Genomic DNA, 13667 nt, shown 5'->3' with positions numbered 1-13667 from the left:
TGTACTTGGAAAATCTTGCAGAGTGAAGTTCAACAAAGGCAAACAAAGAACACATGGATCCCTTGATTACATCCATGCTGATCTTTGGGGGCCTGCAAGGTGTCCATCACATTCAGGAGCAAGGTATTTTCTATTCATAGTAGATGATTATTCCAGAAAATTATGGGTATTTATCCAGAAGGCTAAGGATGAAACTTTTGAGAATTTCAAAAGTTGGAAGACTCTGGTTGAAAATCAGACTGGCAGAAAGGTCAAGAGGTTGAGAACCGACAATGGCCTTGAATTTTGCAATGAGGCATTCGACAGTTTTTGTGCTGCCTCTGGTATTCAAGGCACAAAACTACTGCAGGTACTCCACAGAAAAATGGTTTGGCTGAAAGGTTTAATCAAACTATTTTGGAGAGAGTCAGATGCATGTTGACTAGTGCTGGACTGAAGAAGGTGTTCTGGGCTGAGGCTGTTTCGACAGCAACATATCTGATAAACAGATGTCCTTCGACAGCGTTATATATGAAGACACCTGAAGAAGTTTGGTCGGGACATCCACCAGATCTCGACAAACTGAGAGTATTTGGCTGCGTAGCCTATGCTCACATTAGGCAAGACAAGGTCGAACCTAGAGCTCTGAAATGCATGTTCATGGGATACCCTGAAGGAGTCAAAGCTTAGAGGCTATGGTGCCTAGAGCCAGGTCACAGGAGGTGTATCACCACTCGAGATGTAGTTTTCAATGAAGCTGAAATGGCTTTTAAGAAAATTGATGATGTTGGTCGAAGTACAGAAACACCTGACGAAGAGTTGGAACAGGTAGAGATTCCTGTTGAGGTGGAGCATGTTGACGCTGAATTGCATATCCCTGATGAAGTCAAAGAAGAAGCAGAAGATGCTGAGGAAGTTGAGGAAACTAACGATAACTACCTATTGTCGAGAGATAGGTCGAGAAGAGTCATCAAGGCACCTCAGAGACTTGGGTATGCAGATCTTATAGCTTATGCCTTAATCTCTGCAAGTGAGGTTCTAGACGAAGAACCTAGAGACTACAAGGAAGTTATGAGGAGTCAAAATAAGACTGAATGGCTGAAAGCCATGGATGATGAGATGAAATCTCTTCATGATAATCATACTTGGGAACTGATCAAGAAACCTGCTGGGGCAAGGTTAGTCAGCTGTAAATGGATTTTCAAAGTTAATGAAGGAATTGAAGGAGTGACGTCGAAAAGATACAAGGTAAGGTTAGTTGCAAGGGGGTTTCACTCAGAAAGAAGGTGTCGACTTTAATGATGTGTTTTCTCCTGTTGTGAAGCATAGGTCCATTCGAATGTTGCTTGCCATGGTGGCACAGTTCGATCTTGAACTGGAACAGATGGATGTGAAAACTGCGTTCTTGTATGGTGATCTAGATGAAACGATCCTGATGAGGCAACCTGAAGGGTATGTCGAAAAGGGGAAGGAATATTATGTGTGCAAGTTAAAGAGATCTTTGTATGGGCTGAAACAATCTCCTCGACAGTGGAATAGGAGATTTGACAAGTTCATGACACGCATAAGTTTCATTAGAAGTCAGTTCGACCACTGCGTTTACTTCAGATTTCGACCTGGTAATTCATTTGTTATTTTGTTGCTTTATGTGGATGATATTCTCATAGCAAGCAACAATGTTGAAGATGTGACGAGAGTGAAGGCTGAACTCAATAAGGAGTTCAATATGAAGGATCTGGGAGCTGCTTCCAGGATTCTTGGAATTGACATTCGAAGAGATAGAAAGAAGTCGAAGTTATGCTTATCTCAAGAGGCATATCTACGGAAGATTCTCGAAAAGTTTGGTATGTCGAATTCGAAGCCAGTTGTGACTCCAACAAACCCTCAATTCAAGCTGAGTATTGATCAGTGTCCTAGTACTGATGTCGAAAGAGCCTATATGAATAGCATCCCATATGCTAATATAGTTGGTTCTTTGATGTATGTTATGGTCTGTACTAGACCCGACATAGCATATGCAGTAAGTCTTGTAAGCAGGTACATGGCGAACCCTAGAAAGGCTCACTGGCAAGCATTGAAGTGGATTTTAAGGTACATAAATGGGTCTCTGAATAGAGTCCTAACTTATGGTGGAGCCTTGGGTGAAGATAGTAAAGCAATAATAGAAGGATATGTCGACTCTGATTATGCAGGTTGTATGGATTCTAGAAAATCTATTTCTGGATATGTTTTCACTATGTTTGGCACTACAATTAGTTGGAAAGCAACACTTCAGAAGGTTGTTGCTCTATCAACCACTGAAGCGGAGTATATTGCCCTAACTGAAGCTGTGAAAGAAGCATTGTGGCTTGAAGGTTTTGCGAAGGAGCTGAAACTTCAAGGTCGAGGTATCATTGTTAAATGTGATAGTCAAAGTGCAATACACCTGTCGAAGAATTCAGCCTATCATGAGCGAACTAAGCACATTGATGTGAGGCTGCATTTCGTCAGAGGAGTAATCGAGCGTGGAGAAGTCCAAGTGATGAAGGTTTCGACTGAAGACAATGCTGCTGATATGATCACCAAGACATTGCCGAGTTGCAAGTTTTTCCACTGTATGCAGTTGATAAAGCTGCATGAAGAAAGCTAGTTTGTTCCCTTGATGTTGTAGAGTTAGATCCAATGTGGAGATTTGTGAGATATTGGATCGAACTCTAGTATGGTCGAAGGGTAGCTTCTTGGTTCGACAGGATTAAGCATGAAGTCGAAATTTGTTCACATGCTTGTGTCGAAGATGCTAGGGTCGTTAGCATGTTAAATTAGGTTTTAGTGTTTAAACCCTAATTTGTTAAGTTAGCTTGTTTATTAAGTTGGTTTGTGTAATGGGCCTTGTGGAAAAAGCCCATTAGTTAGTATGTTAGGTTTTATTATAAATAGCATATTAGTCTCTCATCCTTTGTTAAGCTGCAAATCCTAATTTGGGGTGAGAGAGGTTATTTGTTATTCTTGTAAACTTGTAATATTGTTTGAAGAGAAAGTAAAAGAATAACAGTTATAACCAATCTTGTGTTCCTCTTCTTCCTTGTCCTTTATTCTTCCCTTGTATTATACTTTGTTCTTGGCATTGAATTCACAACATATATATATATATATATATATATATATATATATATATATATATATATATATATATATATATATATATATATATATGGGACGTATTAGAACTTTATTTAGTATGAAAACTGAGAACTTTTAATAATAATCATACGATTTAAAATTAATGTTCAGATATGCATTTATGTGATATGCATTTAAACCAGAATCTATCTATTAATTATTATTTTTTAAAATTTGAGTGAGATCTGAAACATTAATTCTAAATCATATAATTATTATTAAAAGTTATTCGTTCTCATAATAACCAAAGTTCTTATTTTGATACGTGTGTAAAATATAAAAGTGTTTTTTATTAAAATAAGTGTGTTATTTGTACATTAGATTTTGTTTTCAAACAACTTCAAACATATCCAAGCAATTAATGCTTTTACTTAACTTTGCTAGTATAGGTGAAAGACTATATATAATTTGTTAAAGTATTTTGTTTTTGAATGTTCGTGTGCTTGTATTTTCTACTTATACAATGTGCTTGAATTTTCTACTTACACATGTCAATACAATTTAAGTGTAGTGTCTTCTCTATTAACTACTTTACAAAGAAAATCAAATTTTCAACCTATACCATGTGCATATAGACCCGTTAACCGCCATGGAATGTATTTTTTACTCATAAGTTATAATAACCCTAGCTATCAACCACATCTCTAACATTGGATTCAAAATCTATTTGTTTTATTCATTCAAGCTTCCGTACATATTACGCGATATTCTATCAACTCATTCCCCTTTTTTTATAATATCTTTTTAAAAAATAAATTTATTTCATACAAAATATAACAGTATAATAAACTCAGTTGATATTATCATGACACTATTATTTGTAACTAAATAAATAGAGATGGCATGTCAAGTTGAGACGTATCTATGACAACTTTAAACATATCCAAGAATTGAATGCTTTTACTTAACTTTACCTATATAAGTTTAAGACTATTTATAGTTAGGCTCTGTTTGGTAAAACTAGCTGATAGCTGATAGCTGGTAGTTTTTAGCTGATAGTTGGTAGCTTTTAGCTGGTAGCTGGTAGCTGATAGCTGATAGCTGATAATTGATAAGCTAATGCGAGTGTTTGGTAAATTAGCTGTTTCATTAGCTCATAGATACAAAATGACATTAATGGCATTTTAATTAATGAGGGTAATAATATATTTTAGTTAAAATAATAAGGGTATTAATGGAAGAAAAACTCACAAGCTAAAAGCTACAAGCTCAAAAGCTACTTCAATTAGCTTTTGAAAAAAAAGCTAAAAGCTAGTAAAAAAGCTACAAGCTAAAAGCTAAAATAGAGTTACCAACAGAGCTTTTTTATTAATACGAGCTAAAAAGCTAAAAGTTAAAAGCTAAAAGTTCTTTTTTTTGTCTTACCAAACAGACTCTTAGTCAACGTGTTTTGTTTTTGAATCTTCATGTGCTCGATGCTTCTACTTCCACATGTATATTCAAATGAAAGTAGAAAAAACTACCCAAATGAAGACCATTGTGGTCATGAAAAATTCCTCCGCAAGATAGCCACATTCTCCACCGAAGAACCGTTTGAGTTTCCTTTATACCAATGATAAATAAAAGGACACTATAAGACCTGTTTCACCAACCTGGTGGGGCATGAATAATATTAAGTCTGAAGGGTTTGTGCAAGATAAAATCTTCCATATCAATCGCATTATGCTACTTAAGGTCTTTACAAGAGAGAGCAAACTTGAGGTAAATTTTAGTGGCAGTACACTCCCATCTATCCAAAAAAAGTCATTGAATCTAGAATTATTCCTAGTCCTCCAAAGTCCAAATAGAATGTTTGAGTAACTTGAAAAAATAACTTTGGAGAATTTTGAGTTACACAAGTTCAAACCAGTTTAACACTATTATAAATAATATATTTTATGACAAATATTTTATCTCAGCAATTGAAAATACGAGATTAATGACCTGGAACGCGCCATTATTCATTATTAAAAAAATATCGTATACATCAATTTTGTCCAAAACCGACATAAAATATTGCTTAGAATTTGAATTTCAACTCCTATAATTTTAAATTTAATTTAATTTAAAATAAAAAAGGCGTTGCAATGGACAAAAAGTCAAAGGTAAAAAAAATCATGACACCTAACAAATGCTGTTTATTTTTGTTTTTAAATCAAATCATTTTTAAGAAATGAAACTACAATCTACATACTTATTAATTACATGAACTTTATTTCATTTATCAATAGCACAATACACATGTTCTAACCAAATAATACAATACTATAATAATATTTTCAAACATGAACACAACAAATTTTTTTAAAAAGTTGTAAAGAAGTTCATCAAATAAATTAATAATCTTTCTGGTTTATAACCACCCAACCAAATCATGTTTTTCTGTATAATAAAGATGAAGATGATGATGATGATGATTTCATCTCTTAATTATCAATCTTCATTCTGCTAGTATCCAACCTCACAAAGCTAAGATAATCATCATGGATCCAATCAAACTTTTCCTTGAAAGGATTAATCAGTAATGGTGGAGGATAACTCTCAATACAATCTTTCCAAACATTGGTATCAGATAAATCTCTCATCACTTCCCAAACACAAGTATTGCACTTAAAACCAGCTCCAAGACTAATCATAAAAATTCTATCACCCTTTTTGAGTCTCTTTTTTGCTTCCATATACCCTAAAACATACCATATTCCACTAGATGAAGTATTTCCCCAACGATGAAGTGTCATTCTAGTTGGTTCAAGATCATACTCATTCAACATTAAACCTATACCAACTCCATCAATAACTGCTCTACCACCAGGATGAACACAAAAATGCTCTATCCCATTTTTCAACTCAATCTTCTTCACACCGTTGCGTAGCGAAACCGCAAATAACCACACCAGTTCCCAAACTGGGAGAATCTTTGGAACCATACGCTGCAAATTTAATGTCAAAGCTTGTGCAGCACAGTTAACAAGACTTTTGGTTAGTCTAGCACCTTCAAAACCTTCTTCATCTTCCAAACGTATGCAGCAATTATAAGCTTCGTCAGTGCTGGAATATGTTCTTTCCATCTGTTTCAGTTTCAAGATAGCTTTGTTTCTCAGCTCCGTTTTGTTTGTCAGTAAAATTGCACAGCCACCTGAACGAAAAAGACAGTTAGATAACATCATACTTTTGTCTCTTCCATTGTACCAATGAGCACCAATCTGTTGTGTGCTAACAACAATTCCTAAGGAATTTTCATGTGCTTTGAAAAGCTGCTGCACAAGATCTACACCTATGAGACTTGCACTGCACCCCATTCCTGAAATATTGAACACTTTTACATCTTCTCTCATTTTGTATCGGTTTATTATTCTCGATGTGATCGAAGGTATTGGTGAAAACAATGAGAGATTAACAACAAGAATATCGATTTCCGAAGGAGAGAAACATGTTTTCTTGAAAAGGTTGTCGAGTGTATCGAACATGACTTCATCTATTTCTTCATATGTGTCTTTGAGAGTTGGACATGTTTCTCTTCCTTCAAGAATGTTTTTGGAACAGTAAGTGTTTTCACCAATTCCTGAACTAACTGTGCTTTTTATGAGAAACCTGAGTTCCTCTAGACCAAGGTTTTTCTTTGTGAACACTATTCTTGCACATATATTTGTGTTGAGTTTTGTTTCTTCTTTTGGTTTGAAACACTCATAGGCTAATATGTAACATGATTGGTTTCTACGTTTAAGAATCAACTTGAAGAGTTTTAAAGTGGAATAGAATAAACAAAAAAGACATAAAATCTTTAAGAGATATTCCATGACTTGGAATTTTTCTAGGGGGAAAAAATTTGTGATTTTTCAAGTGCAAGTGTTTCTCTATATATAGACACACACTCATATCTTATTTAGACATTCCATGACTTGAGTAATCTACAGTATTATATTTAGTATGTGTGTGATCTAGCGGTGAAACGTTTGGGTTTTAAGAGTATGCTCCTCTCAAGATCTCAGGTTTAAAATTGTTTATTAAAAGATATATATATTTTAACTATTTAGCCTCGATTCTAGAATGCAACAGTTGGTATTTTTTTTCTAGTATACTAATGACTAGAATTTCATACCTTGGAAATGAATAAACTAGACTATTTAAATATCTTTTTATTAATTTTAATAATTTATTACTTAAATTAATTTAAAAAATAATAGTTTAGAGATGAAATTAATTTTTTTACACAAAAAATAATTAACTTATGTTGGATACAATTAAAAGAAATTAAAAATCATGTAACTAGTGATACCTACCTATCATCTCATTTTCTTCTATTTTAAAACCATATTTTTCTTTAAAAAATAACTGATCTCATTCAATAGATTATTTATATAAATTAAAGAATGCATAAATAAAAAATAGAAGTGTATTTTATTAAAATATTTGTATTCTATATTGATATATTTTCTTTTATTATAAGCAAAAAATAAATGAAAAGCATTAAAAGTAAAACAAATGGTACTGAATTATATTGTATAAAATAAATATTAATCAATTTTTTATTCAAAAAAATGTTATTATTTTCTTTTATTATAAGGAAAAAAATAAATGAAAAGCATTAAAAGTAAAACAAATGGTACTGAATTATATTGTATAAAATAAATATTAATCAATTTTTTTTTCAAAAAAATGTTAGTAGACAATTATTTTTTAAGATAGCTCTAAAAGCACTTTGATGAGATGATATGAAATCTCTTTCAGAATAGATTTTGAGTTCTAACTCATCTCTTAATAAAATTCACAGTCTATTATAATAATCCCCACAGCTGGAACAATCAATCTCTACATTTGCGCTAGAGAATACTCGATTTATAAAATAAAAAAACTTCTTTGAAGTTAAATAGGTATGATCTTTAATGTTTCTTTTTTAATGAAAAAATAATACATTATTAATGAGTAAGGATATGAAAATCACCAAAGCACCAAAATAGGTGTCATTTAATACAAGAAGTGTCAAATGGAGCAAAATAGGTGTCATTTAATACAAGAAGTGTCAAATGGAGTACCTAAGATCAAATAAAAATAAATAAACTATCAATTATTAGTTGGTCTAGTGGTGATTGGCGCTAGACTTGGTAGGGAGAACCACGGTTCGATCTTCCGCAACTGCGTTCGGGAGGGGGCTGTAACCACTTGATGCCAGAATTGACCCCGAATCGGACTAAACCGGTGGTGATTAACCAAAAAATAAATAAATAAACTAAACTAATCCAGTAACCAACATAATAACAAAACAATAAAGTTGGTTTGAAAATCCTACATAGAAACTAAAATCTCAACCTCATAGAATTCAAACATACCATGTCCAAACCAAAAAGATACTCATGTCTTTCACATTCTTCGTAGTCACTGATTTGCCTAAGAACGCAATATCATTCTAAAATTTTCATATCTACCAAATCACAGCATTTCAAATCATAAACCACCCTCTCATTAGTCTAGAAGGAGCACCAAGAGGGAAAAAGCTACAGATCAATCCAACCAACTAAAAATCATATACCAAACATACACCACTACGTCACAAAAGATGGTCAAACGACTTTATGATTCTAGAGAAAAAAGGACATGAGACACCCTCCTAACCAAGAAAGATTCCCCCTTTTAAATAAATTATCTCTAATAGGAATCCTATCATGTAGGAGTTGCCAAGAGAAAATCATAACTTTAGATGGGGTCGGTTACCAAATATTAGGAAGGACCCAGTCCACTAACGAGACCTGACGATCACTAGGAAAATTGCGGGTGCAAAGAAAAGAATACGATGTGGTCACCAAGTAAAAACCGTTTTTATAGTGGCTCCACCACCACTTATCAGACTGGGAAGAATGGGAGGAAGAGACAATTTCTCAGCTATATGAGAGGACAAAGAATATATATATCATTATCCAAATGAACATGGTAAGCATGAGCAATAGAGAGAAATAATCACTCTTGTATGATTCCAATTCCATTTATTTTTGTTCTAAGAGACTACGACCTTGGTGCTGGGAGAAAAGGTTGTCAATCACTAATAACTTACGGAGAAAGAAGAATATCCTCCACTTGAAGTCCAAAATTAAGTCTCTATTTTCCACCAGGTAAATCCTTCCTACCAACCCATTAGATTGAATAGAAAACTTATTCTATAAGAGACCATTAACAAAGGTCTAAAAGAAAGTTGGGATGCACATTCCCACTTCATTTAAGATACCATTAACAAATCGACTTAAGGGGTCATCATCTGATAAAATATGTTAGATTTTCGTTTCTTCCTTTCTAGACTTTTGAAAAAAAATTCTTTTCTTCCTTTCTACTCTTTTGAAAAAATATTAATTTAAATTATTCAATTTGTTTTAAAATAATTTTACCATTCACATGATTTAAAATAATTTGAATCGATCATTTTGCAATATTTAATTATGAAATTATCAATTTTGCAATGTCTTACCCCACCCCTCGGATCTCTCATCCACTATGTGAGTTGTCAAAATTGTCCTCTGCTTCCGTAGATGTACCTCTAAAAGTACCTTTTTTTAATAAAAAAATTAGTTTTTTTCGTAGGTGCATCTACGGAAGCGTTAAAACATACTAAAACTTGGGAAAATCCTAAATTAATTGGGAAAATCTCAAATTAATTAAGTTCATGAAATCTTATGTATCTACATCTACGAAAGATTCTGAAAGTTTTATCGTACATGATCATCTAAACGTCTCACCTAAGGAATTTGACTAAGAGTTTCATCAGACAGGCTCATCTAAATGTCTCGTCTAAAAGATTTCATTAAAAGTCTCATCAGACAAGTTTATCTGAGCGCATCACTTAAAGGATTTGACTAAGCGTCTCATCATATATACTCAAGTAAGCACGTCGCTTGAGGGAGTAGACTAAAAATCTCATTAGACAGACTCATCTAAACGTCTCGCTTGAAGAACTTGACTAAGAGTCTCAACAGACAAGCTCATATGAGTGCATCATCAACAGGCCTAAGCTCCCCCAACACAAATTCAATTAAACACTTTGGCATTTACAAATCTGTTGTGCTTGAGTGACTGTGTAATGATGTATTTATATATACCCTTAAGGGGAGACATGATGATAACGTGTGCGTCCTAGAGAAATCGCCCACGACCTGTGTTACTTGCCCAAAGTGGGAGAACGTGGGAGGTCACATGTCTTGTTTATAAGTGGTGCAGAGAAAAAGTATGGAGAATAGCCCACGTCTCCCTATAAAATTGAGATTCAACAATTGACCCCTTATACTAGCGATTGCTACATTTGAAGGATCCTAAATCTAGATCCACAAGCCTTTATAATTATTATTTTAACCTTAGGGTTAAGGAGGACAATCTCATGTTCACAAAAAAAACATCTTTAAAATAGAATTTTTCACCTTTGTAAGTTTGCTCTAAACTCACGAACAAAACAAAGTTTTTGGCAATCCTTACCGACTATGAATTTCTACATAACTATACTTTTTCCATACTTAAATGAAAAAAAGATGAGTGTTATATATATTTTTTAGATTTTGATTTCAAACATGACCATTTCTCAACCAACCCCATGGATATCTTATACACCATGCAAAATTCTAATTTTCCCATGCTTCTGTAGATGCACATCCGGAAGCACCTCATATTTTGAAAAAAATTTGATTCCTTCCGTAGATGCATCTACGGAAGCGTGTTCTATAGGTGCATCTATGGAACAGTCTGCTATTTTTTGAATGTATTGTAGATGGAATTAAGGACTTTTCAAAGGTGTTTTCTTGTTGCTTTATTATTCATAAATATACACCATTAAATTCTATATATGTTTATCAGGCTTGTAACTCAATAGAGGAAGGATATCAACCTAAAGTTACTTTGGTAGTGGTCCAAAAGTTACTTCTGCCATATCTTAATCTCGCCAGTTGAGAGTTATTTAAGCACAATGAAATTATATGCAAGAATTAGCCAATTTTCATTCAATTGTTGTGTGCTAATAGTATGCTTTTATTTCTCTTGGTTCGATAAGTAATTGCATTTAAAAGACAATAGTAGTTAGACTAATAAAAATATAATATATAAATAATATTGGTCAAAGTGTCGAGTACATCATCAAATACATACAAAAATGAAATATAAATACATCATCTAATATAACTACTGAGTATGTCGGGTGTCATCTTGCGTACCATCCTGCGCATCTCCACTACCTCCGCATCTGAGTCCACCAAGGACTCTGTTGGCTCCACCCCTAGCGTCAAGTGTCCCACAGATCCTGGCACGATGTCGACGGTACATAAATGCACTATATGCCAGCCTGATCATATCATCCAGCACACGCCTAGAAGCAGTCCCCTTAGGGAATAAACCCTCTGCAATGGCTCTGAGGCCCCTGTCAACTATCTGACGACACAGAGGAAGAAGAACCTGAGTGTGGTCCAACTAAGCCTGATGCGCACGGAGAATATCCTCGTGGGCGGGTCTGGGCGGATCTCCCTCTGCAGCTGGATGCATGTATGGGTGTGAGACTTTGTAGTACCAGGTTATGTACCCCTCGGCACAACTCCAGTCGTGCTCTTCTAGCATCGCCCGTGCCTCCTCAGGGACCATGTGATGCTCCCAGTCTGTAAATATCTCATCTAACAGCTTGCGGGTCATGGCGATAGGATTTGAGACAATAGGATTGCGAGGTATCGTCTGCGCATATCTAAACTGACGCATGACGTGCTCCGAAAGATATCGTACAACAATGGTCGAGCTGGAGGCCAACCATCCAGAATATAGAGATAACTCGTCGAACGGAACTGTCTCCCGGTGCTCAGCATAGCAGTAGTACTTGATGTCCTCGGCGGCCGTGCGGTCAAGACCGCGCCTGTAGTGATCCGACGCCTGGTTCCCTCTAAGGGGGGTGAAAGCACTGGCACATGGCATGACCTTTGTGTACTCCTCTACCTCTCGCCAGCCAATAATTTTTGGGAAGTGTTGTAGTATCCAACCCTGAAAAAAAACACGGTTATTCTATAGTACTATCAAAAAAATATATAAAAAAAAGTAGACGAGTATAAGATTGTTACCACCAATAGAGTACAGCTGCCTGCAACTGTCATTGCCTTCCACAGACATCCCTCTCCAAGTTTGTGGTAACTATACTCCAGTACAGCTGATAAGTGCCAAAATGTAGTTATTTTGTGTTTGTAAATAGTGGCACTTATTGATACTTTTTGTTAATACCGTTTGAATAATTCCCCGTTTTGTGTAATTTTGTATACATTGTGTTTTGTACCTTTACATGTAAAAATGTACCGTTTGATAGTTTTTGTATCTTTTTGTAGGTTTTTTTTGCATATTCTGAGTCTTGAGGAATAAAGTGTCGAAGACACGGCTGCGAACGCAAGTTCTGAACTAAAAGAATAAAGTTATGGTGTAGCGCGCTAGTGGGCGCGTCGCGCAGCATGGGAGCAAAAGAATATATTCTGGAAGAAGGTTGGGCGCGTCGCGCGGACTTGGGGCGCATTGCGCGCTCTAGGGCAGTTTGGTACATTAAGTGAGAGGGCGCGTTGCGCGCTGTAGGGCGCTTAGTGCGCTCTGCGAAATTCTGTGTTTGTATAAATAGGAAAGCTTAGTTATTTTAGAGTTTTATCATCTCTTCTTTGACAAAGTTGGGCTCTGATTCATTCTTTATAGTTTAGAGGTTCAAGCAACACTATTGGGTGTCTCATCATGTCGATTAAGCACGAGTGGTCTCTGATTGTACTGACAACACGAGAAGTTTCCATTTATTCTTCTTCTTGGGGTTTGGATGTATATTTTTCCTCTCTTGTGTGTGCATTTATTAATCTTGGGATCGTTTATATATTCACTTTACAAATCATCATTGTTGTTTTTCTTGATCTTTTTGCTTAAATGCTCCGAGTTTGTGTTGTTTCAGAAATGGACATCATAGATCTTGATTAGGAATGATATCTGTTAGTTTCTAGATTTCAGACATGGATTTAGGGCTAATAATCGTAATGGGTATCGAGTTTAATGCCTCCGTGTTGTTTGCGTAGGTTGGGAAATCGCTGATTGAATAGTACGGTTGAGCTTTCGTCGGTGATTCAGACATGGACACTGATGTGGCGTCTCGAATGATGCCCGATAATTTTGATGCGTATTATGAGTGGTGTGTGATAGATATTCAGATTTAAGTATTCGACGGGTTGAATAGAAATACGATTCCAAAATGAATTCTCTTAAGCTACAATAGATTGTTTATTTGCTTTTCCTGCATTTACTTTCCGTAACCCAATCATGAAACTTAGAATGTGAGATGGTTGAACGGAAAGTATACATATATATATATATACATATATATATATATATATATACATATATATATATATATATACATATATATATATATATATACATATATATATATATATATATACATATATATATATATATATATATATTAATGTTCACGTGCTTGAAGCTTCTACTTATACATGTCAATACAATTTTAATGAAATGTCTTCTTACAAAGAAAGTCAAATTTTCAACGCATATCACGTGCACAT

General features: G+C 34.7%; 2 protein-coding genes across 2 annotated transcripts; both read right to left on the bottom strand.

The window, feature by feature from the left end:
• Positions 1-5316: 5316 nt before the first annotated feature.
• LOC131629656 (3-ketoacyl-CoA synthase 19-like) lies at positions 5317-6945 on the bottom strand. Its single transcript, XM_058900441.1, has one exon. The coding sequence runs from the start codon at positions 6912-6914 to the stop codon at positions 5544-5546; it is 1371 nt and encodes a 456-aa protein (XP_058756424.1). The 5' UTR covers positions 6915-6945; the 3' UTR covers positions 5317-5543.
• Positions 6946-11550: 4605 nt separating this feature from the next.
• LOC131629646 (uncharacterized) lies at positions 11551-12039 on the bottom strand. Its single transcript, XM_058900430.1, has one exon. The coding sequence runs from the start codon at positions 12037-12039 to the stop codon at positions 11551-11553; it is 489 nt and encodes a 162-aa protein (XP_058756413.1).
• Positions 12040-13667: the final 1628 nt, after the last annotated feature.

This window comes from Vicia villosa, unplaced genomic scaffold (assembly GCF_029867415.1).
Source record: "Vicia villosa cultivar HV-30 ecotype Madison, WI unplaced genomic scaffold, Vvil1.0 ctg.000587F_1_1, whole genome shotgun sequence".
NCBI lineage: Eukaryota > Viridiplantae > Streptophyta > Magnoliopsida > Fabales > Fabaceae > Vicia > Vicia villosa.
The sequence above is the reverse complement of the archived record's forward strand: the minus strand, read 5'-3'. Positions and strand labels throughout refer to the sequence as shown.

Bases quoted from the DNA above. Each gene is read 5' to 3' on its own strand.
- LOC131629656 (XM_058900441.1), bottom strand. From the start codon at position 6,914: ATGGAATATCTCTTAAAGATTTTATGTCTTTTTTGTTTATTCTATTCC.
- LOC131629646 (XM_058900430.1), bottom strand. From the start codon at position 12,039: ATGCCATGTGCCAGTGCTTTCACCCCCCTTAGAGGGAACCAGGCGTCG.